At 50.3% G+C, this 26,515-nt stretch overlaps 1 protein-coding gene across 1 annotated transcript in view; it reads left to right on the forward strand.

Annotated features, from left to right (window-relative positions):
- MARCHF6 (membrane associated ring-CH-type finger 6) overlaps positions 1 to 26,515 on the forward strand; it is a 1,612,715-nt gene that overhangs the window by 281,716 nt on the left and 1,304,484 nt on the right. The window contains exon 7 of the mRNA XM_086965293.1: positions 12,005 to 12,197. Coding sequence (XP_086821419.1) covers positions 12,005 to 12,197 — 193 coding nt within the window. The remainder of the gene's footprint in view (positions 1 to 12,004; positions 12,198 to 26,515) is intronic.

The raw sequence follows: 26,515 nt of genomic DNA on the forward strand, positions 1-26,515 counted from the left end.
TGGAAATGAGGTCAACAGCAGTTGGATAAGATCGTCTCATGCTGGGGCAAACAAGCATTAGATCTGTTAACGGCATAAAAGAATACCAAATACCAGCTCTGTGCCATTCGATACCACCTCCTAGGGTCGTGGGGAAATGCCTTTTCAATGACGATGTCGTCCCCCCCCCCTCGTACCAAGGATCCTCACCAAGATGAAGATGGAGCACTGTCGCCTCATTTTAATATCTCCCAAATGTCCCAGGCAGTATTGTTTTACAGAACTCCTGCTGCTCTCAGAGTCCAATCCCATCTACCTAGCCAAGATCTAAATCCTCTTCATGAGGAACAACTGCCAGATCCTACACCCGGCACAAGCCTCTCTCCAAATGCTTGCATGGTTCCTGAATTCAACGAATTCTGAGATGTAAATCTCTCAAGATTATTGAGACATTCTGGCCAATGGGGTGCATTTGGGTAAGAAAGGAGATCACCGGTACAGCACCATGGTGCAGAGGCACAAGGTCTCTTGTGCTAGGTACACTGTTGCTTGTTGATGACAGCTCAGGCAGTACAGCAGTTGCTGGCCGCCAGTTATGGTCTCTCAGTGATGTGGATGTTTGTCTGGCTTCGCTGTGGTCTGAAGTCAGACAGAATCTATACATAGGAGGCAGTAGATCTGCTGTTCCTCTTCAGGTTGCTGCAACGTTCTCTCCTAGTTCCTGGGGCTTGTTCTTTACTTTTCCAGAGGAAACAGAAGAAAATTCTGGCTCTGGTTCCAGCCTTTCTCTGGATAGGTATGCAAAGCTCTTCCCTGGTGAAAATTAAAACTGGTGAAGGCCAAAGTGTCAGATTATATTCCTTACAGTGGCAGTCCCCTACATACAACTACCCACTCAGATTCAAAGATGGCTCCAAAAATGTGAAAAGCGCCAATCATTCAAAATTGCATTTCTTTTACACGTACCACTGTTCCACGACAGCCACCTACCAAAGAGAACTGCCCCTCTCAGTTTGTGGATTGGGAAACAGATTACCTTTCACCAATTTGTAGCTGGGCTCTTGCTTTTTAATGATTCACAGTAGGTGAACTCATTAGAACCTTCCTGCCCCTTTCAGGTGAATGTGATTTAAAAGCATATACATGCATTTGTCTTTGTAGAATTTAGTGCACGGATGAACTGAAAGGATCAGTGCAGGTGTCGGACTGGGAGAGTGAGGAGGGTAATTCGGAGTACCACTTTACCGTGCAACTTTAAGGGGTGGGGTACACAGTTCAGCTGCAACTACTCCTACCTCAACCAATGAAACTATGATCAAACCAGGGACCTGTAATTTTTTTCTTTTTCATTAATTTATTTTTTTATTATCTTTTTTTCTCCTTGTTATTTCCTCCTATTGTGCATGATGCATTCTGCATCGCACATAGAAGGAGGAAAACGCCTCTTTGGATTGTTTTTTCTGCAGGTTGGTGTCCCTTTCTGCACAAACATAATCCTGTCCATTATGCAGACCTGCTTTAGCGCTTGGCAGCACACAGTGAGCAAAGCAGGGAGAGCAGATTTGCTCTATATCTTCGTAAATATAAGCAAGTTTGTTCTCTTCCTTTCTTGCACCACAGCTCTGCAATTTCCTTGCTGCCCCACGTTGCATGAAATAATAGTAAATATGCCCTGGTGTGTTTTTTTCGCGTTGCTTCTTATAGTGGTGGCTCATGGGAGTGCTAAGAACCTTACCCATTTTTTTTTTTTTTTAAAGACCTTTATTGTCCAATATGTACGTTACACAGCATTTAGCTTACAACCCAGCCGGGCCAGCTGCGAGTAATGAGTATTGCATCAAGCGTAGCAAAGGAACACAGCTTTAGGCCGACAACCCTGGGGTTCGGCAGCGTATATCAATGTGTCACTATACTTCACAATCATACAATCATTCGTGCTATTAAAGTGTTGGTCTATGGGGTTTTTCTCATTTTATCTGTGAACTCAGTTACATCGTTAGGTTGGCACTCATCAGCGTCTTCAGGTTAGGCAGAGCCCACTATGACACTTGTGTATCGTTAGAAAGAGTATCAGTTGAGATCGTCCTTCAAGCGGGCGCGGTGCTACATAAATGAGGGATGAGGCTGCTCAGAATCCAAGTAAGTTGGTGAGCGTGTACCTACGTAGTTCAGCCACCTTGATGATAGTGTCTGTGTCTGTTATCCGTGTTGGCACTCAGGTGAAACGCCCAGGCCATAGCTGCCATTCCTGAAGGCCTTGTGGTGCATTAAGTGCAATGATCTATCTGCAAGGGCTTGGTCCAAAGGAGATCAGACCAGAATGTCAAACTATAAAACAGTAACACAGGTAATACAAAAGACGGGTAGGGGTGGATGGGGGCAGAGATAGCCATGTGTTCGGGGAAGGAATTGCGGTGCTATTGTGTCGGTTGCGGTCTAGTGGGTGGGTAGGTAGGAGACCGGAGGAGGGCAGTTTGCCCGTATGTCAAGTGCACAAGGGGGGAATCCTACTATAAGGGCTCGTCGGGTGTAGTGTTTTAATGCCTTGTGGGAAGCATTTGGTGGCTGGACCCATTGTTACAGCGTTGTGTGCGGGGATGTAGGCGTGGGAAGGGCGAAGCACCCGCTATTGCGGAACGGTCAAGTATGTAGTACACGGTGGGCAAGGCATGGTGGCCGTGTAGGCAGCGATCTGTGTATTGCATATGTCTCGTAGTAACCATTACAGGGAGGGGAAGGGGGGGCAGCATACAGTTCTTCACGTAATCCCCCTGTTCCACACATTTCTGCTGAAAAGAGTGTAGGATGCCATCCCAGTGTTGTGCGATAGGAAATTTCCTGAGTCCCGCTGTCTCTTCTCGCCGCAGGACAGTGCTCTCCGCCCGCGCCCAGTTCACTAGCGACAGGCTCCAGTGTCGGATGTGTGGGGGTGTGTCAGCCTTCCACCGCTTGGTAAGCAGTCTCTTGGCCGCGATCAGTCCGAGGTCCCAGTAACCAGGGACCTGTAATGACAGGCTACACAAATCTGCATGGTGGAGGTGGTAATGGAAATTATGACCGAAGTGCAGGTAAAAAGACCTGTATTTATAAGTTGCAATCAAGCGTTATTCATGGCATGGGCATGGTGACCATAGTTACCAATGTTAGGAGTAGTTCTTTGGCTGCACCCTAAAGCCCAACAGAGTCTAGTACTATGTTGCCGTGCAACAGACAAAATCATGTATAGAAACAGGTATGTTGAATTATGACACACATCTCTTTCCCAGGAAACATGCGAGGGAGATCAGAAAGAGGATTCTGTGGAGCAGAATGGGCCATTGCACCAGGACATTTTGACTTTAAAACATTTTAGAAGTACACTTGCAAGACATATCTCATAGCCATTTGAGTCTACTGAAACAAGCTGAATCCTTCCCTGCAGACAGTGTTGCTACCAAAAGAAATCTACCTGGCCTGATTCTTCAGTTTCCTCAGATAAGGCTTGCCACTGTTTCCTTGGACACAAACATAGTCCCCGGCTAGGCTTTTGCTTAATCCATTATGAAACATTGGATCATTGATTTACGGCTTTAAGAGCACAAAGTATGTTATCCTTGTAGTTTCTACGATTAGGTGCCAGTCAAGCAGGGAAACGTGAAATACATTGAGAATTAGACAGCTGTGAGACATTTTAAAGGTTCTAGCTAGTAAGGGTGGATTACCTGAGCTGTTTGTAACTTCTCCTGATGAATGAGAACTGGGATGTAACCTACACTCTGTTCTCAAGGTAATTCATGTAGATGTATTTTCTTTGGAACATACTGTGCATCTTTTTCAGGAACTATAGCCACACTCCACAAACTGCTGGTGCATAGCAGACTGCTGGGAAACACCACCAGACTAAGAGTGCAGCAGAGGCTGCAGGAGCATAGCACAATCTGTAAGAGCACAGAGGCTGCATGGACACAGCACAGATTCTAGAAGCACAAATAGTGGTAGCACAGCACAAGTTGGAAGTGTGTGACACTGAATACAGGAGCGCAGCTTGGAAAATACTTTTGGAGGAGTATCACACAGACTGCAGGAGCAAAAATTAGATTGCATAAACTCAGAACCGACGGAAGGAGCGCAGCACAAAGACTTAATGAGGAGCTAAACACTGAAAAGACTTCAGAATGCTCCAGAAATTCAGAAGTAGATCGGGACAGAAAGTAGACTGCCATAATTTGTATGCGTTGCAACAGTATCTCACCTTTTTTTTTTTCACAACCAATTTTATTGAGCAAGTAGGCAATAAAATCGTGGCACCCCACAGTTCGGAGATCACCACCAACAGTACAGGTACAGTATATCAGATGAGTAGCAAATGTTCAAGCAAGCATCGAAAATAGGCTCAGTATGAATAAACCCCCAACCCACCTTATCCCACAACCCCCGTCCCCCCCAACTCCCAGTAACTCCCCCCCCACCCCTCCCCCCCACGCACGTGTACATATAGCAGCAGATAAAGGGTGTAGGTGCAGTGCGACAGGAGTGTCGCAGAATCAGGCCAACAATGTCCGTACAATCAAATGTCCTCTTCTCGCTCCGCTGGGGGATCCAGTGACAGACCCTGGTAGTCGGCCCACCGCTTCCAAATTTTGTAGTGTTTGCGTGGGCAGCCCCTCGCCTCAAAGATCGGCTTTTCAAGGCCCATGTAATAGTCCAATCCAGCTTTCCACGCAGACAGGGGAGGGGCCCTCACACCCTTCCACGCCCGGGCTAGGTCCCGCTTGGCGACAACAAGCCCCAAAAGCAGCAGATGACGCTTATAAATGTTCCCACCAATGCCCTCCATAACATGCAGCAACCCCAGCCGATGGGTGCGGGGAAGGTCCCAGCCTAGGACCTCAGATAGACAGCTCCACACGCCTCTCCAAAAGCCAGACAACCGACCATACGACCACACAGTATGCAACAGGGATCCAGGCACCGCCCCGCAGCGCAGACATTCCGGGGATTCAATCAACCCAGCTCTCCACAATCGTTCGCGGGTGTAGTAGGCCCGGTGCAGGTACTTAAATTGGATGAGCCGGAGCCGTACAGCAATGGCGGTCCCACGCGGGGATTCTAGCGCCTCCCTCCAATCGTCCTCATTCAGGGGGCCTACGTCCACCTCCCAAGCCGCCCGAAGAGAGTGCAGGGTAGAGGAGCAATGGATAACTAGCGTCTGGTATATCCGGGATACCTTCCTATCCCCCAGGTCTCCCATAAAGACCTTCGCCTCGACTGGGCTGAACTCGGGTAGGGAGTCCAGGTTGGCAATGCTCGGGGTGAGGGCATGGCGCAGCTGCAGATAACGGAAAAAACTGGGACTGAGGCATTTGGAACTCCGTGCGAAGTTCCTCGAATGATTTGAGGGTATTGCCGGACATGACCTGGCCCAGTAGCGAGATACCTATCGCCTCCCAGCCCTCAAAGTCAGCCAGGGCCGAGAGCTCCGGGAGCAGGCCATTATGCCAGAGCGGCGTCTCAGCCGTCAACTTGCCCCACCAGCCCATGCGGCGTAGGGCCTGTCTCCACACTGCAAAGACCACTCTGGTAACCGACGGCAGTGCACGACGCAGACGAGCTGAGTATAGAATGGTGTGTAATGTGTGATCGCCCATAAGCGACCGCTCCAATGCATACGCCAGGTCCCCCCTGTCACTGTACCACCACTCATTAAGAACAAGCAGTTGGGAAGCCTGGTAGTAAGAGAGGAGATCAGAGGTGGCTAGGCCCCCGCAATAGGTAGACACAAAGCATGTTTTCAACGCCACTCTGGCCGCTCCACCAGCCGACAGAAAACGACCCAGCGTCGAGTTGACCTGGAGAAACCATTGCAGGCCTATAGGGTAAGGGAAGTTCTGTAGCTGGTACAGCAGTTGTGGAAGCGCCACCATTTTGAAGATGGGCGATCTTCCAAATATAGTGAGGTGCATTCTGGACCAAGTCTTGACATCGGCCTGGACCCGTTCCCACACCGGCAGGACGCCACGATCCCAAGCCAAGCCACGGCGCGCGACTCCGAGAGAAAGACGCCAAGGTATTTCAGCCCATCCGTTGCAACTCGCAGTCCTGCAGCCCAGGGGTCTACCACGACTCCGCCACCCAGCACCCATAAAGTCGATTTGTGAAGGTTGAGCCGAAGGCCGGAGATCTTGCCAAAGATGCGCATGACCTCCAGAACACGGGGACCCGAGTGTTGCAGGTCAGTGAGGAAAAAGAGGATATCATCCTCATATAATGCGATTCTATCTACCAATTCAACACCCCACACAAACCCGCGTATGTGGGCATCCGCACGCACCCGGGATGCCAGGGGCTCCATCGCCAGGGCAAACAGGTATGGGGACAGTGGGGCAGCCCTGTCGGGTACCCCGACCAATCCGAAAGCGCCCTGACGTTGCTCCGGCCACCCGAACCGAGGCCGTGACGTTGGTGTACAGTAGTTTCAGATATGATAGGAACACTGGACCAAGGTTAAGGCGAGGCAAGAGCGTAAACAAGTAAGCCCAACTCAAAGTCAAACGCCTTGTCCATATCCGCTAGTAGAAGTGCCGCCCGCTCATCTCGAGCCCCCATGGCATCAACCGCCGCCTGCCCCCGCCGGATATTGTGGCGAGTTGCCCTACGGGGCATGAACCCGGCCTGATCAGGGTGGACCAGGTCTGTAATATAGGGCAGCAGGCGGTTCGCCAAGGCCTTTGCCAAGATTTTGGCCTCTGTTTAATAGCGAAATGGGCCGGTACGAGTCGTGCCTGTCCGGGGCCCTGCCGGGTTTCAGAAACACCACGATCTCGGCATGGCGCCAATCTGGCGGTAACTCCCCCTGGGTCCGTGCCGCCTCAAGCGCGCGTCTGTACTGAGGCCCCAGCTGGAGGTGAAACTTTTTGTAGAATTCGCACGGGTAACCACTCGGGCCCGGCGCCTTCCCTGTATTGAGCTGTCCCAGCGCTTCCCCGAGTTCCTCAGCCGTGAGCAGGACGTCCAGCGCAGTTCTAGTGTCATTGGAGACGGCCTGTGGCAGCAGGTCATCGAGATATGTGGATATCTCCTCCATCTCAAGGGAGTCCCGGGAGGCGTATTGTGTCTCAAAGTAATGGGCGAAGCTAGCCGCGAGGCGGGCCGGGTCCATCACCACCGAGCCATCTTCCGCCGTGAGGCCTGGCAACGCGGGAGGCTGGAAGGTAGCTTGACATAGTCTGTGGAGCATCGTGCAGGACTTGTCGCCCCATTGATAAACCCTGCTACGCGTCGTGAGCCACGCCTGTCTGGCTTCATCATGCAGGACCGAGGCATAGGATTGCTGCGCCTGCAAGAGTTGCCGTATCGCAGCCTCATCCCCCCCATCCCGGCCACGTTGTTCCAAGATTTCCACGCAAGCGGCAGCGGCCGTAATGGCCTCCCGATGCTTCCGTCGGGCGGCTGCACACCAAGCGATATCAACTCCCCGTATCGTGGGCTTCAACGCCTCCCATACCGTTACTGCGTCAACGTCTCCCACAAGATTATCGCACCAATAATTATCAACTGCTTCGCGCAAGTGATGCACATATTCAGGTTCCTGTAGGTGCCACGAAGACATCCGCCAACGGAACGGCTGTCGTTTCGTGGGAAGGTCTATGGTAGCCACAACGGGGGAGTGATCAGACAGACCCCTGGGTAGGATAGCAACGTCACTCACACGGCTCAAGCAGGCACCAGGCATAAAGATGTAGTCTAGTCTCGAGAAGGAACCATGCACTGCCGACACATACGTGAACTCACGCGCGGCAGGATGAAAATGGCGCCACACATCGACCCAGCCCAAGCTGTCCGCCGTTGCACGCAGTCTAGTATGCGGGGTAGAGGAGGAGGGATCTACGGCCGCAGGCAAACGTCGCTGGCGGTCCGAGCTCACATCCATAACTTAATTTCAATCGCCCCCAACCACCGTCAACACATCCGGCATTTCATCCCACACCGCAAATAGTCTCACCGACAGGGCCCACTGCATAGGAGGAGGGGCATAGACACTACCAAAAACCACTGGTTCGGCACCCATCTGTCCCTTGATAAAAACAAAGTGGCCCTGAGGGTCAATCCACTGCTTTTCATGAACGTACGCCACCCTGCGATTAACTAACATAGCCACCCCCCTCGATCCCCTCGCAAAGCCGGCATGGTAAACCTGCTGGAAGCCGAATCTCTGGAGGCTAAGGACCTTGGAGCCCAGCATATGAGTTTCTTGGAGCAACAGCACGTCCACCGCCTCTCTCTTCCCCCAGCGCAACACTGCTCCACGTTTGATTTTATCGAGCATCCCCCTCACATTCCATGTTACAACACGAATGGCCTTATTAGGAAGCACAGCAGTTTGATCAGCTATCATCTAGGCAGTCTCCCCCACTAGGCCCCCCGCGCCACCCCAGCGCACCCCACCATTCATTCGATCCAACATCAATATACACGTGCGGTCCCATCCCCCCAACCCCAAACCTCCCCACCCCACCCCAGCCCGAACCCCCCCCCAACAGCAACAATCCAACTCTCCCCCCATCCCCGCTCCCCCCACCCCTATACCTCATAGAACACTGAAGTATCTGTCGCGGCATGGATAGACCCGGGTCCAAAACAGAGGACCCAGGGCCAGCCATACCAAAGGATCCCAACACCCCGATCACCACACACTCACCCCCCCCCCCGACAACACCCACAACTCGTGAGGGTCTGAGGCCCTTGGAAGTCGCTTCCCGAGCCCCACAGCATTCCCACAGGTAGCCTCCGAATGTCTCGAACGTATATAGTCTGGCATTAACGAAACCCCCATACAACAGCCCCACTAGCTAATCCATCACAAAGTAGGGCAACACATTACCAGATAGGACCAGGGTCCAGGCCCCACCAGAGTTCAACTGCCAGCATCTGAGTGTTCAGAGTCCATAGTGCCACTGGTCTGTGTCGCACTAGCGGAGGCTGACCGTTTGCGTGATCTGGACCTCCGATGTCGTCCTTTTCGGTTTGGGCGGTTCGTCCGCTCCTGCGATGATCCCCTCGACCCGCCCGGGTCCAGCCCCGGCTGGGCATGCGGCCTGATCCTCACTGCTTCGTCCGTCCACCGAAAGACCTCCTCGGGTGAATCGAAGAAATGTGTCCGGGACTGGTACACCACCCGCAGGCGGGCCGGGTACAGGAGAGAAAACTGAGCTTCAGGCACCGCAACTTGGCTTTGGCAGCCACAAACGACTGTCTCTGCTGCTGCACCAGTTTCGTATAATCCGGGAAGATCATAATAGTGTGATTTTCATAGGAGAGCGAACCCTTTTTCCTCGCCTCTCGCAATATGACATCGCGGTCATGGTAATTCATGAGTCTTGCAATAACAGGCCGAGGGCGCTCACCCTCCGGCGGCCGCTGTGTCAAGGCCCTGTGTGCTCGCTCGATCACGAAACAAGTGGACAGGGCCCCCTCCGGGAGCCAGCCCTCCAGCCATTGGGTCAAAAACTGCTCCATATCATCCTTCTCACACCTCTCCGGAAAACCTATAAAGCAAAGGTTGTTCCTCCGTGCGCGCCCTTCGGCATCTTCCACTCGGGTAGCGAGAGTCTTTTGGGTACGCTCCACCTCTGCCATTCTCTGCTTCAGCGCGCCAATGTCCGTCTCCGCCACCGTGATGCGAGATTCGGTCTCAGTAATCCGCTCCACCGCATTGCGGAGATCTTGGCGCAGCAGCGTAACGTCCGCACCCACAGCCCCGATCTTGGCATCGAGCATGTCCCGGGACTGGCTGATGGCCGCCAAGATCGTCGCATTGTCCGGCCCTGTTCCGCTGCCGCCGCTGGGCGCCCCTGATCCGCCACTGGGCCCCGTAAACTTGTCGATAGGGCCTTGCTTAGGCGGGCCTCCTCCACCACCCCTGGTCATGGCTGCCTGTAGTCTCAACGTTGCCACTCCCTGGGCAGCCGCCCGTGGTCCCGTCACCGGAGACCTCCACTCAGCCGGGCCGTACACTCGAGATCAGGGCGGATACCTTCCGCGACAATTCCCAGCAAATCTCCAGGAGCAGACCCACAGCGGTGGGCACAGGAAGCCTCGGGCCCCGGCCGGGACGCCGCCGCAAGTGTCTTCGGAGTGAAGAGCGACAATTACCGCTTCCAGTCTAGGCCAGTCCCAATGTCGCGAAACTCGAGGCCCCGGTCTCACAAGGGCGGTGTAGGCCTCCACCACGCCGTGTCGCCTGTGAAAGTTCTCCAAGGCACAGCACCAGAACACAGGGCACCTCTGCGACTCGTAGGCAACTGGAGCTGCAAAGTCGGGCCGGGACCCGCCCAGTTGAAGCGACCTCCGGCAGTCTACCACCGACCGCCACCTGGCGTCCTGAAAATCGAGGTCCCGGGTCCACCGCCAGTGACTAGGCCGCACTTCGCTGCCGGCGCCGTCGGGCCCCGGGAGAGATGGAACCGCGAGATCAGCACACCGGAGGGGTCAGAGCACTCCCTGGAACCGATGCCACTCACGTGGTACCAACTGCGGGCTCGGGGGCCAGGATAAATGAGCAAAATGTGTCCGGGCCGGCGGGAGCTCTACAAGGCTGCGACCGCCATCTTCGCCCGCTAAGCCACGCCCCAGTATCTCACCCTTTTCTTGGCTTTTCTCCTGCATTTTTCCTTTTTTTCCTTTTGTTTCCTTTCAGTTGCTTCATTTGTATCCTTATTTAAATATGCTGTATCAGAGTTCTTATTTTTCCAAGAAAACCTACTTTGGCAAGGCCACTAATGTCTATTTTTTACTTGAAACTGCTGAGATACTTCCATGATTGCAGCCACTCGTCCATCTGTTCATGCACTCACCCACTACTTGGACGCTCATGCATCCGTTCAGTCAATAATTGATTCTTTATTGCAGTTACCCACTTACCCACCCACACCCTCTATTTTCACATATGTCAGACCTATTGGCTTTGCCGATATTCACTTTTTTTTATTCTATAGTTTTGCATAATTAAGGTTTTGCTATTTAATGGCATTTGTACACATGTAGTTACATTATGGCCACAGTTTTTTCAGCACAGTTTCATGTGAATATCTGTAGAAATAGTTCAGAGGGTACTCCAATGGCTTTTTGCTAACACTACCTGTTGGTCTGAAGCTTCAGATTTATTGCTCATTTTGGAAAAATCTTATTGAAGGTTTTGGTTGTCTAGGCTGTTTGTGGTCCAGTCTGTAGCTGCCTGCCGTTCTTTCCCCATACTAATCCGAGTTCTTGGGATTAATTATCGGTCTTCTGCGAAAAGTGGCATTGAGTTTTTTTGCTGTATGGTATAGTATATTTCTTACGTTTTATATTGAAGGAATAGTTTTCTAGCATTTCTTTTCACACTAATTGGTGTTGCCGATGTAGGCTTGAAAATCTAGAGATGTACTATAAAAAAGTTTTCTGGTCCTGCGTCCTTACAAGTAGACATGCCAACAAGTATAGCGAAAATTGGAATAACAACTCCCTGTAATACGGTGGGAAACATGTACTAAATTGATGAAGCCTGGTTATATCAATACAAACTAACAATTTCACAAGTATTGCATCACAGCCTAGTCATGGGTTCCTCCCTCTGCCTCTGATCCTAATCAGGGCTTACTTTCCAAGTATGTTCTACTTAATTACATGTTCTATGGAACATTAGTCAGGTTTGTTTTCATTCTCTTTGATACTTTAAGACAAAACTAGTCCTACATAAAAAGATGCAAACATTTTAGTGAAAGAATATACAGCTGAGCTAGTGAATTGATGAGCAGCAGACAAACAATGCTTGTCTTCTTGAATTAGTGCCAATATTTAGTATTTAATTACGTGGCCTAGCTGTTAATATTGTTTTATATTGCTGAAACGTAATCTAGTGGTAGTTATGATTAAATATATTATTGAAAGTTCAGAGAACCGCAACAGAGGAGCTTAAAGTGCAACCGGAAGAAACCATCTGGTTTCACAATTATTTAACTTGAACAAACCACTCTTGTAGTAGTTAAGCTGCAATATATGTTGACAGGCTCAGGCTGCTGCAAACGAGGAAGCTGAAAATGCTGCACATAACCAACCAGCAAACCCACCAGCTGAGAATGCAGTTGTAGGTGAAAACCCAGAGGTCCCAGAAGAGCAGGCTGAAGAGGAGGAGGAAGACAATGAAGATGAAGAGGATGCTGTGGTTGAAGATGCTGCTGATGCAAACAATGGCGCGCAAGGTAATGTGTAAATTCTTTTTTTTTTTAAATTGCATTTTTATTTTCTTCTACTGAGACACCTGAAGTTAACACGTTGCCTCGTCTGTCAGTCTGCATAATTGGGTATTTTTATTTCACATGAATGCATAACTTGTCATCTGCATGTGCTCTTCAGGTGCCTAATGTTGGCAGTAAGATAGCTGTAGCACGACTCACTTTCAAATTATATTACCCGCCAGCAACCTGTTTTATGAGATTTATTTCCTTATGTTATATGGGTGCCACCTTAAATCTTTTGCCTTGTTTTGGACTACCTTTTAAATGTCCATAATAGTGATATGGCGCGTTGATTCTGTAGTAAAAAGAAGTGGTCAAAATGATTGAGGTCTTCATGATGACCAGACACTCATCACTTGAGTTTCTTTTTGCAGATCATTTCTGTTATTTTTCCAGACATAGAAAACTACAGCATACCTATTCTGTTATGCATTTGGCAGTTGCCTCCCCAAACTTGATAACAATTAGCGAGATAAGTAATTATCCTTGATCTGCCCCAGCCAAATCTGATTGACATGGCATGATTTCTCACTGACCAGAGCACATGGATGGTGTGCAGTTTGAAATACTTTATAGAACATTTCCATAGTCAGTAATGCACTTGCAGGGTATGACTTGGATGAGGACTCAATCTAGAATGGATGTATCCCAAAAATAAATTGTCTGTCTTCATGTGTGGTGGAATTGGATGACCCCCTTTTTTCAAACCGAATAAGCGACCTGACCCTAGATCTAAGCGAATTGTTTCCAAAACTCCCTATACGTTGTTTCCAGTAGAGCTACATTTTCCCCCTTGCTACTTCTATGTCCTCTCAGCAAGTTTGTGAAAATTTAATGACTATCTGTAGGTCATTTATTTGCCATTCTTTTTAATTGTCAGTACAGAACACATACTTCTGCATCAAGTGAGCACGATTGCTATTCAAGTGCATTGTTGTAATTGCTGCACATTTACAAAGGGCAGGAATTCACATCTACTTTGCTACTTGAAGGCTGCTGTGTAACTGTGACTTCTCAGAATCACATCACTTTACTGGCTGTTTTCATGTGTGCATCAAACTCCATATGTATGTATATATATCACATTCTAGAATACGGAGAGCATACAGTCTTTCAGCAGCATTGTTGTCAAGTTAATGATACTTCACAGTAATCACTCACAAGGCATTGTGTAAGTTGAGGACATCTTTTATGTTTATAACATTCTTGTGTGATATTGTACAAGTTTCCGCAGGAACAGCAATTCAAAAAGAAGACGTGGAATGCAACCAATTTACAAAACCTGTTTTTCTGAAAATTATTCTATAAAAGACTTAGAAGGGACCAAGGTCGCAAAAGCTTAACTTCTATCAGTCCATTGAAGACTAAAGCAGCAAAAAGAAAAAAGAAGTTGTTTGCATGTGTCCTTGATGGCAGCACCACAATGTACTAGTACTTACCATTGCTCCTTTCTTCAGCTTTGTAGTATAGCCCTTCATTTCCTGGCCAAACTAAAGGTCCTTCATAAATCCAGCTCCTACTTTGAGACTTCGGCGGTGGCTTGGGCAGCCGAACACAAGGAACTCAGGCCTCATATGCCGCCTCTCTTCCTGGGATCGGGCGCACCCTGTGTCCATAGATCAGGCATAGGTGCACCCTGCAGTGGGAAAAGTGGGCTCCAGCGCTAACTGAGGGGCGCAAGTGTGGGTGGCTGGAGCTGATCTGATGGTGGAAGTACCCACCATGAGGATTTAGACTAAGACTTGGAGCTGCCACACGAGGGCCTTTGGTCCCGGACCCTGGGGCGACCCAACCTGCAGAAGTTGGATGACTGTGGATTTAGACCTCCGATGCAACGCCTTACTTCTCTGCAGTAACTCACAAATGTTTCCTGTCACAAAATATTTTCTTGCTATAAGTTTGTTTAGCCAGCAGCGTATTTTCCTTTTCTTTCCCACATATTGGTTCGGAAAGTGAGTTGGGGGATATATTGGGGGTTTGTTTCAGTGGTTTTGTTGTACTGTATTATTTCTCTTTTCATTATCCGCACAGTACACAATCCTACATTTACTACCATGACTCAGACTTGTCATTCCCAGACGTCTTTACAATCTGCCACTGTCCCATCAGGGCCTCCCATTCTCAGGCTACTAACCTCTCTGTGACCCCCACCCACTTCCCAATAGCTCCATGATGACCTTTCGAATAATTACCTAGTACGTTCATGGTCTTAACGACCGTATCAAACTTATGGTGGTCCTCCACTTTGCCAAACTTCATTCCCCAGCCGCGTTGTTTCTCCAAGAGACACACCTTCTTGGCACTTGTTGTCTGACTCTTCCCCGTTATGGCTGCAATAGTGTATTATGCCGTCCACACAAGGGAATACTGAGGTGTAGAGAAACTCCTTCATAGATCCTTTCCTTTCTCTGTCACTCGTGCAGTGTCTGACACGGAAGGGACGTACCTCAGGGTGGAAGGTCTCCTGAGGGTATTCGTTCAATCTCCTGACTCTGTATATCCCGCCCCACCTCCTCAGCACATCCCTAGCTCCTATCAAGAGATCTCGTATTAGACCTCCCTCCCAGCCATACTATTATAGGCGTGATTTCAATGACTTGACCAACCACAATCTTGACACAACTGGGACAATAGCTCCCAATACCTCCTTCTCTACTAAGGAACTGGCTAACATCCTTTGGCCATCGTGATGCATGGAGCAGGCACCTGAGACTGACCAAGTATACCCATCTGTCCACGGCAGTATGTCAAAGATAGACTACTTTATTCTCTTAGCCATGGAAATCCCCCTTTTTGCAGTCTGCATACACCCTACAACGGTGTGTCTTGATCATACTCCGGTGGTATTGCAACATGGCCGACGTTTAACGGGCCACAGACCTCTTTGGTGCATTAATGCGTAGTGGCTGGTTGACAAGCACAGTACAGCGCATCTCTCCCACAAGCTCAACTCCTATTTAGACCTCAATATAGACTTGGTAATCTCCAGGGGCACCCTGTGTATGGCTGGCAAAGCAGTAATACAGGGTTGGGCCAAAACATACCTGAAGGGACAGGCCCGGACTCTTTCAGATGGTTTAGAGATGGAGGCAGAACCAATGCTCTGCAGATGCCAAGTCCCTGCTTCATCTGGTTTACTGCAGAACCACCTTCCATCAGCAATGTCTGGATGAGGCCAAGTAGTGTTGGATGACCTGACTAGACTGGTCTGTGAATGGGGGGACAAATCCCATAAGCTCCTTTACTGGCTTGTGACACACAATGTCGTTTTCAGGCTCATCCCTGAGATTCACACTGCCCTGGAACTTCCTCTCACTTCCTCCATCGAGATTGCATCGGAATTTGCTGCTTATTATGACTCCTTATACGATTGACCCCCCCCCCCCCATCCTATCCATAAGGACACACATCTATTGATAGGGGACTTCCCGCTGGCCACGCTGATAATTGTAGAACGAGCAGCTTTTGACCACGCGTTAACCGCGGAGGAGGTGGCCCATGCCATTGGCAGCCTGGATTCTGGTAGGACATCTAGCCAGAAGCCTTCCCGAATACTATAAGAAGTTGCTTCCCATAGTGTTCCCCCCCCTTTGCTTAGCTCCTCCTTGGAGGTTGTGGACAGGGCCACTTCCCTGCTGAGTTGGACCTGCCCATGATTGTCTTGCTCCACAAACAAGGCAAACCCTTGATTATGTGTTTGTGCTATCGTCCCACCTCTCTTATTCATGCGAAAATCAAAATCTCCACCAAAATCCTTGGTAATCGACTTGCTATCACCACTTTTCCATATCCACTTAGATCAATGCTGCTTTCTGTCCCGCCAAAGCACCGGACACTGCGTACACCGAGTGCACATTGCTTTGGAGCACCAACAACACTTTGGTGACCCGGCTGCACTTATGCTTTTAGACTTTGAGAAAGCATTTGACTCCCTGGACTGAAACTTCCTGTCCTTAGTCCACTCCTTCATGAGATTAGGACCGTGCTTCTAGACCCTTTTTAGGGTGCTATATGTCCAGCCTTGCGCTCAGGTCATAGTGAACGGCGTATTGTCCGCACCCCCCCCCCCCCCCACCCCCCCCCCGGCAATCTTCTGGTGCACCAGGCACTGCTGCCAATAGTCACCATTCTCTTTGCCCTGGCTATTGTATGCTGATGATTTGCTACTCTTCCTTTGCCAACCTCAGTTCATTAGTCCTTGGCTCTTCCAGATGCTCCAGCTCTATGGTGATGCTGCTGGTTAAATGGTTAACCGGGACAGATCACTCCTTCTCCCTTTCTGTATTAGTTGCAAGGTGCTCGATTGGCAGGACTGCAATACCGTATGTAGATTAAGATGTCTCCACCTGGGAGTGACTGTTGCCCTAATACCCAAACTCACCTAAAGTTTGAACTTCACACCGTTGCTATTTAGGACCCTTCAGGATCTGGCTAAATGGGTGTGTATATCTCTTAATTTTCTGGAGATAGTGGCACTTTTCAAAATGATCTTTCTCCCACAGCTACCCTATGCCCTTCAAAACATTCCATTATTCACCCCCCCACTCCTGGTTCAACAGCATAACCGAGGCGCTGCTCTCCTTCCTGTCGGCAAACAAGACTCCGGCAATTGCCATTCCGAACTGTGTCCAATCGCCATACAATGGCCATTTTGGGGATGTCTAATAATCAATATCATCAGTGGGCCACACACCTTCTTACCATCAATGACTGGATGTTTATAGACCCTAAGGACTCAGCTTTTTTTTTCTTTATTGGTTTTCTCCAAAACGGCAGTGCACATTCAAAACAATATGGTTACAGTTCATCCACCTCAGCCGAGGCGAAAAAGCACACTGAAGGAATATACAGCTACTAGAATAACCACCTTCGTCATCATGAAGAATCCCCTCCCTTTCCCCCAACATTATATTCTGTACCAGATCTTCCCCAACTGTAGGAACCTCCTCCCCCTCCCCTCCCAACAACCCCCCCCCAACCCCCCCCTCCCCCACCTCCCAACCCCCCCCCCCCCCCCCCCCCCCCCCCACCACCACCGGGTCTATGTAACTCAAGGTCCATATAACTTGGAACTCATGCAGGATCACCCTGTGTCTCCCTCTCTTGTCCAGGGGCCCTCCCCTCTCCGGAAGACAGCTCCATCTCATCGTCTATAGAAACTTGGGAGGCCTGTCCCCCTATTTCATGCATCATCGCTCCCTATGCCATTAACACCTCTGGTAGCTTGGGGTCCCTCCTGGTATTCCTCATATGCCCCTCCTGCTGCGACAACCAGTGGATCGCGATATGCCTCTTGGCTATGACGATACCCAGGACCAGGAACTGCCTACTGGTTTTGCGTTTCAGGTCCCTAAGAATTAAGCCCAGTAAACAGGCTTGTGGATCTAATTCTATAGTCCATCCCGTAATTCGGGGCAGGTCCCCAATAACCTCCTCCCAATAAGTCTGGTTCTTTGGGCACAACCATACCATATGCAGAAAGTCTGCCGGGGCAAAGCGACACCTGGGGCAGTGTGGGTCCCTGGAGCCATCAATGGCATGCAGCCTCCTGGGTGAGAGGTACGTCATATGTATTATGTTATACTGGATTTGCTTAAAGCGATTACTCACCGCCACCTTCCGCACACTCCCATGTTTTTTTCCCAGTCGCGCGTCGTGACCTCCTGTGAACACACCTGCTGCCATTTATCTTCTATCCGTAGAGGGGCATTCTTTCTGTCATCCCTCAACGCTCTGTAAAGGTGAGTGACACACTTTCTCCTCCCGCCATAGCGATCATCGTGACTAGGGTGTGAATGTGTCCCGGGGCCTCTGGAAATGTGGGTCACATTTGCCGTGCCGGTGCTGCCAGTTTGGCGTACTGCAAAAATTGCCTGGTTCCCAGCTTGAAGGTGGCTACCGCCTCGTGATAAGAGATAAATATCTCCTCAGGGTAAAGGTCTGACAACATTGAGCAACCCCCTGCCTTCCAGGCTTCCACGGACATCACCTGGGCACTCCGAGCAAAGGGCGGCATCATCCAGAAGTCCGCCTCCGGGGCAAAGGGTTTGTCTCTGATTATTCTCCGGACCTTGGGGTTCCAAATTGCAGCTCCAAGCCGCACCAGCGGGGGACCGCATTCCGCGAGCCTCCCGGCCCGTCAGAACAAAGCCCCTAGCTGCCGGTCTCCATACGTACCGGCCAACAAGGACCTTTCCCAAGAGGGGTCCGCGTCCAGCCAGGCAATGGCATGTTGCAACTGCGACGCAAAATAATAAAGGTCCAAGTTTGGGATTTCCAACCCCCCCCTTTATCCCAGCTGCGTTTCATGACTGCTAAACTGACCCTATATCGCTTCCCGTTCCACAGTAATTGGACCGGCAGTTTATCAAGCTCCTTAAATACCCGGTGCGGAATTTTAAAGAAGGAACCTTGCATAGTATAGAGACATCTGGGCAGGATCACCATCAGGGATAGGTTAAAAGTGTTCCAAAAAGCAATGCTACTCTGCAGCCCTCTAATGATCTTCCCCATATTATGTTGATGGAACACCGCCTCTGTCCTCCCGACCCATATTCCCAGGTAGCAGACAGTATCCTTAACCCAGGGGAGCTCCAACACTGGACGGTGGTCCCCTCCCCAGTCTTCATCTGTCCCGATCGCATATAGCTGTGACTTTGTTCTATAAATGTGAAGCACAGAGGCCCCTGCGAATTGGGCCAGCAGGGCTATCAAATCCGACAATGAGTGGGACGGCCTGTTTAGATATGAGTGCATCATCAGCCTACTGTGACACCACATGCTCCGAAACCCCTACGCGTATGCCCCGTCCCACCAGTAACTGTGGCAGACGACACGCCAAAGGCTCCATTGCCAGAGCAAATAGCAAGGGAGAAAGCAAGCAACCCTGCCGCGTCCCCCTTGCTATGGGGAATGCGTTGGACACGTAACGCCCCGTACAGGCCCGCCATCGGGCGAGCGTATAGCAACTTAATCCAGTTAACAGATCTCTCCCCTTGGCCCATTTTAAGTAATACCCGCCAAAGGTAAGCCCAACTAATCGAATCAAACGCCTGTTCGATATCAAGGAACACCAAGGTGCTCTTTTTGGCCCGTCCCTCCAAAGGTTGCATTATGTGCGCCAGGCGGCGGATATTCCTCAATGTATTTCTGACCTGTATAAACCCGGACTGGTCATCATGGACCAGCCACCAAAGATAGGGGAGGAGCCTAGATGCCAATTTGAAGGTCAAAATTACCAACAGAGACAGTTCCATATCAACCATCTAGAGCTGCTAGCAATTTTTCTAGCACTCAAAACATTTCAGGTATAAGTAAAGTACGAAACAAAGCTGTCCTAATCCGGACGGACAATATGAAAGCCATGTATTATATACAAAAACAGGGGGGACACACTCTCTGCAACTGTCCCAGCTTGCACAGAACATTTGGAGATGGGCCATTCCTCAAAACATACACCTGACAGTAGAACACCTTCCAGGAATTCACAATCAGATAGCAGATCTGGTGAGTCGGCTGTCACAACAGATTCACGAATGGGAGATACACCCACAAGTACTTCAACCATTCTTCCAAAGGTGGGGGCATCCACAGATAGATCTGTTTGCCACCCACGAAAATGCAAAATGCCCAACCTTCGCCGCCAGGTTTCCACATCCACGGTCTGAGGGGAATGCGATATGGATGAACTGGCCAGGCAGATTTGCGTACGCTTTTCTGCCTCTCCCACCCATTCCACTAGTAGTACGCAAGCTCAGACAACAGTCTCTCAAACTAATACTAGTGGCTCCCACATGGGCACGTTAGCCGTGGTTCACCACACTACTAGATCTCTCCCTGGTTCCACATCTGAAATTACGGCTCACGCCATCCCTGTTAACACAGAACCATGGAGAAATAAGACACCCAGACCCAAGCCAACTGAATTTGGCGATCTGGCTCCTGAAGTCTTAGAGTTCGGTTACTTGAACCTACCACCAGACTGTATGAACATAATTGAAGAAGCTAGAAGACCCACTACCAGAGCATGTTATGCCGCTAAGTGGAAAAGATTTGCAATATATTGTAACAATAATCACATTGATCCACTGGATGTTTCCATCCAAAATATTATTTGCTACCTTCTACACCTACAAAGGTCCAATTTGGCTTACTCTTCCATACGCCTGGATCTGGCAGCAATTGCAGCGTATTTACAGAATAGGCAACATCTAGCTCGATTTAGAGTACCTGCAATCAAAGCATTTATGGAAGGATTAAATCGAATAATCCCACCTAGGTTACCACCTGCTCCAGTACTGAACCTAAACGTGGTCCTTACAAGACTTATGGGACCCCCTTTCGAGCCTTTACACGTGTGAGTTGCAATTCCTAACATGGAAAACTGCTTTCCTTGTTGCCATCACCTCTCTCAGAAGAGTTAGTGAAATACAAGCATTCACAATACAAGAGCCATTTTTTCAGATACATCCTAACAAAGTGGTTCTTAGGCCTAATCCTAAATTCCTGCCAAAAGACATTACCCCTTTTCACCTTAACCAATCAGTAGAGTTACCAGTGTTTTTTCAAAAACCGGACTTTGTTGCGGAAAGGGCTTTACACACATTAGATGTTAGAAGAGCTCTGTTATACTACACAGACCGGACTAAATCCTTCAGAAAGACAAAACAACTATTTGTATCTTTTTCTCCCCCCACACAAGGGCAATCCCATCTCTAAAGGAGGAATTACCAGATGGATTGTAAAGTGTATACAAATATTCTTTCAAAAAGCTAAACGTACACTAACGGTTCCTCCTAGAGCGCACTCCATTCGCAAACTAGGAGCCTCTATGGCTTTCTTAGGAAATATACCACTAGAGGACATATGCAAGGCAGCAACATGGTCTACAATACACACCTTCACTTAACACTACTGTGTTGATGTGCAAGCCAAGCAGCAAGCTGCAGTAGGCCAAGCTGTCCTTAAAACACTATTTCAGTATGCTGCAACAGATACAAGTGACCACCGCTAGGGGAGACACTGCTGCACAATCGATGCGAAGTGTACGATCTGCAGCTCATATGCCTCGAACGGAAAATGCTACTTACCAGTATGCATCTGTTCTTGGCATGTAGAGCTGCAGAATCGTACACGCCCTCCCGCCTCCCCGGGACTTGTATCCGTTCCAGTACTCATCTTACTTAGATGCACACGCATGGACATCTTTTCTCTTTACTTCTACTAAATCCATAATTTCCCATCATGGCGAAAAACAATCTGAGGATGGAGTCGATGACTATCCGCAGTATTGTCCAAGGGAGGAGTCGCCTATCTCGTGATTACGAAGACTTTTTGCGAGAAGACAACAACCTGCAATCATCTGAGCCCAAAACTAGGTGGCGATCTATTGCTAAGTGTACGATTCTGCAGCTCTACATGCCAAGAACAGATGGATACTTATTTCATGTTGGGTGTACACCATCCTTCCAAGATCATTTTTAAGTGCCAGGATAGGGCAAGGCTGAGTCTCTGCTCTAATCAGGCGCGCTAACAGCCGTCCTGCCTTATCCCCTTCCGTGTACCAGCGACGCCTACTCGCTGTTCTAGCATATTTGCCAAGCGAGTCCCATATGTTCCCTATCTGCTGCCGCACATCCTCCCATTCCATTGATCTCTCCCTATTCGCGGGGAGGTCTTTTTCCAAGGCCGCCAACCTCTCCTCCTGACGTCGCAGGTCACTCTCCAACACTCTTTTAACATAAACACAATATGTATCCTGAGCTAACAGATAATAGGAAATGTAAATCAGCAAATGACAAAATCTTGTGTATTTTCTTCTTTTATTTTGATGTAAATCTTCTTAAAACTTCTCTAGCCGGTGCCAACACGTGTTTCGTCCTAGGTGGTGTTAAACCACAGACTTCTTCAGGGCTGGCTTCTCTTCTTTCTCAAAAACTCAATTATTGATGTACTATGGATTTGCAGTCTTAGTAATTTTAAATAATCTCGTTTCCCGGCTCCATATAACCGCAAGTCAACAGTGTAGTCCACGTATAAGGAGTGACCATATGTTCTTCCTAAGACGGAGTAGCGTCTTCTTCTAAAGAATAGTAATCGGCGTCTAGCTAGACGCCGATTACAAGATTTTGTCATTTGCTGATTTACATTTCCTATTATCTGTTAGCTCAGGATACATATTGTGTTTATGGTCATATGGTATTGATTTGATCATGCCGTTTGGTTGTAGATGGATGGCCTAAACCGTATCCTTGGAGCTTTCTACACTGCACAAATTACTTCTGTTGTCACCATAGCCTAGCGCAATTATTACCCAGCCATCCTTCTTTTTGTCTTGTTCAACACTCTTTTAACCCCACCTCCGTGGACATACATATCCCCCATACCACCACCTTCATGGCATCCCACTCAGTCGTCCTGGTGCCAGCAGAGCCCCAGTTGACCGCTATATAGTCGTCTAGCCCCTTCGATATGGCGTCTTTATAAACCAGGCCCCCAAAGGCTTCTAGATTGAGCCTCCAGAGCGGCACCTTAGACCGTTGTCGGGCCAGCGAGTATACAATCAGGAGCGGGGAATGATCCGATAAGTAATGGGCTAGTTATTGTGCCTCTGTTACCCGATAGACCGCCATCTTTTGCATGAAGAAGTAGTCTAACGTACTGTAAGTATTGGCAGCAGGAGTGTGACACGAGTACACTCTATGACTAGGGTTACGGTGGCGCCACACGTGCAGTAGACCATAATTGTGAAGCATCTGGCCCCCTACGTCCCGAACTCGAGGCTTAGCGTCTAGCTTTGGGGGGAGTCGGTCAAGCTCTCCATCCAGGGCACAATTAAAATCTCCCGCCACTACCAGTTCTGTCCGGGTCCAGATCCAGCTGCCCCATGACTCGGCTTAAAAAAACCCCATCATTACTATTTGGGGCATAAACATTAACAAGGCATAAATTGCATCCATCTAGGGTCCCCACCACCACCACCACCACCACAAACCTCCCGTCGGGATCCAGCTTAACATCCACAGCTTTAAATGGGACTCCAGGCGCCACCCAAATAAGCGCTCCCCGAGCAAACCCCGAATAGGATGTAGCAAAAACTGACCCCTCCACCTGCGTTGGACGAATTTCAGACAGTCTCCCCACAGGTGGGTTTCCTGGAGTAGGGCTATGCTGACCCCATAGCGCCTAAGGTTCGAAGCCACCCTTATCCTTTTCACCCTATCATTGAGCCCCCGCACGTTTCATGTGATCAAATTATATTTCTGGTTATCCCCTGGCATGAGTGTATAATCGACCTCACCATCCCTGGTCTAAAGTGAGGGGATCCCCCAACAGCATCTTGTCTTGCCCCCCTCAGAGGAGGACGCCTTCGATCTCCCGCATTCCATCTTAGGCCAGACCCGGCAGCAACCCCAACACCCCTATAACTATAAACCCAATCTCCCCTCACCCACAGGCGGTAGTCCCTCATTCTCACAACCAACCCTGGTTTGAGGACTCCGAACCCTGCCCCAAAGCTCCACCCACCCCCCTAAGAAACCCCTCTCAACTTGCAGAAAGTACGATTACAACCACACTGACACACCAGGTCCGTGCAACCCTCCCTCCCCACATAGACTCAATGAATCAGCCAACTGCCTGGCACTGCGCAGCTCCGCCCGACCAAAGTCTAGCCGGGTTGCCTCGGCACTTTACAGCCGGCGAACCTAACCAGCTGTTATGCGAAACGGTATACCCTCCACTCTTTCATCGAACTCTCCCCCCTTAGGACCACCAGGCTCAAACCCATTTGTCTGAGTCACATGAGAACGTTAAATGCCCCGTGGGCCGAACCCGGCACTCTGTGTTCTTGGATGTGAATCCCTCGATTACATCATCCTGACGCTCGCTCACTCATTTCCAGAGCCCCCAGTAGCCGGCCCAATGGCTCCATCCACGTCTGACAGCGTTTCCTACACCAGACAGAGTGGGGAAAACTGATTCTGTGTCGGAATTCTCTATTTCCATGCAAAGAGTGCCATCCGGCCCCACCACGACACGTCCTCCGTCAATCTGCTCTCGATCTTGCAGCCGTTGTCCATCCAAGCGACGTTGCTGGCTCTTCTGCCAATTGCCTCGGCGCCTCTGCCAGTCCTGATTTTGGTCTGGGCCGGCCAAGCCCAATGAGTCCATCCAGTTAGCAGCCTCTGCTGGGGTGCCAAAGAAGTGGACCTTGTCAGCATATTGCACACGGAGCCTGGCCGGGAACATCAGGCTGTATTTAATGTTGTGGCTACGCATCCTGCGTTTGACACTAAGAAAGTCATTCCGTATGTCTTGTACTTTTTTAGTATAATGATTGTAGCTATGGATGTCATGGTTTTCAAATCTGGGTGGGCCATTGGCACGGATATGCTGCAAGATTATGTCCCGGTCCCTGAAGTTAAACATCCGGGCAATCAATGGTCTGGGTGGGGATCCTGGTCTCGGGTGCGGCCCCAGGGATCTATGAGCCCTTTTCAAAACGAACATTTTGGAGAGCCTGAGGTTAGGAAACAATCTGCCGATCCAGTCCTCCAGAAAAAGATCCGCCGCCGGCCCCTCCACCTTCTCGGGAAACCCCAAAAAACAGAGATTATTTCTTAAAGAGCAGCCTTCCGCATCTTCCGCCCTTTCCTCCAACCGGGCCGTATGGTCCTGTAGCGCTGTCACTGTCTCCCTCAGCTGTCTGACCTCCGTCTGCAGATTACTTGGGTCCCCTTCCATGACAGTGACCCTGTCTGCCACCTTCCTGATGTCCAGTCGTAAGTTATTGTCTATGACCATCCCATACATTTTGGTCTCTAATGCCACCCTTGAGTCCCGGATCGCCTCCAAGATGTCTGCCTTGTCCAGAGCGGCTGAGTCCTGGTGGGTCCCCTGCTCCATGTCTGTACGAGGGCGGTCCGCCGCAGTCTGCCCCGGGACCGTATATTGCACAATTTTATTTGATTGGGCACTCCTCAAGGGTCGATCTCTCCCCATACTCCGCGAGGCCACCCCAGGACACTCCCCGATCAAAAGACCACAGTGCCCCAATCAGTCCAGGGAGGATTCCTTTCAGCAGTCCACCACCCCGTAGGGTTACTGCAGTGTCGCAATCAGGCAGGCCCAGTGGTCGCCTCTCTCACCTCTTCCACTGGGTCACTGCCTACGGCCCCAGGCACTGCGCACTTCTGCCAAGTCTCTATCCCCCGACTCACCAACTGGTGTGCAGACAGGCATCTCCTCGCTCTCTCAGCCTCTTTTGCCACCGACCTTCAGCCGCCCATTTCACGTATGTCCAGAGTCTTTGGGGCAAATCCTGCAGTGGGAGCGTATGGCCCCAACTGGGCCCTGGAACCGGCTTCCCCGCAGTTCAGGCCTACTATTGATTTCCCAGGCAAGTCCTGTCAGACTGTAGGCGTGGCCCACAGGGACGGTGCAGGCCGCACCACCTCTACCTCGTGTGGCCTCTGTTCCCAGCACACAAGGGCCCTCTAGCCGCCGCCTTGCACTCCCTCTGTGCGTCTCCTCTCCCGGGGCCGTAGTGCTACTATCCTTATGCGGCCGGTGGCACTGGGGGCACGGGTCAGGCACTGCTCACCTGCGTGGACGCCTCTCCGCTCCCCCTCCAGCAGCTGTCCGGGCCGTCATCACCGCAGGCCCAGGATTAGGCCCCATCGCTGCTGCCTCGTCTGATGCGCACCCCCGTCCACGGGCTCACGCCGAGCCTGCTATGTCCGCCTGCACTGCCTGCCCACCAGCAGTCCCCCCAGCCTGGGGCCCGCTCACTGTATCGTGCCCGGGTCAATCAATCAAGAGGCGGCAGACCAGAGAGCAGAGGACGGCCCGGGACCAGGGTTCGATTCCCGGCGCGGCAGGTTTCTGGACCAGGGTCAGCGGACTCGATAATTCTCTCGCCTCGGTGCCCACTCTGATCAGCGATCACATTCGGCAACTCTGGGCATTAGCTTGCCTCATCTTCACTAACGGCCCCACCAGACCGCCGCGGATGCCTGGTCTCACCCTGGAGATACCCATTAAGGGACCATCTCTCAGGGAAGCCAGGAAGGGTTTTGCAGCGGTCGAAGCGCCTTGGGACCCTACGGGTAAGTAGTGTGCTATATAAATGCCTATACATTTAAAGCGCGTTACTTACCCGCTAGGGTCTCAAGGCGCTTGGGGGGAGGGGGGCAGCTGCCGCTAGTGGTCGAAGAGCCAGGTCTTGAGAAGTCTTCTGAAGGCCGGGGGGTCTGCGGTCTGTCGTAGGTGGAGGGGGAGGG

Source organism: Lissotriton vulgaris, chromosome 4_1 (assembly GCF_964263255.1).
Source record: "Lissotriton vulgaris chromosome 4_1, aLisVul1.2, whole genome shotgun sequence".
NCBI classification, from domain to species: Eukaryota; Metazoa; Chordata; class Amphibia; order Caudata; family Salamandridae; genus Lissotriton; species Lissotriton vulgaris.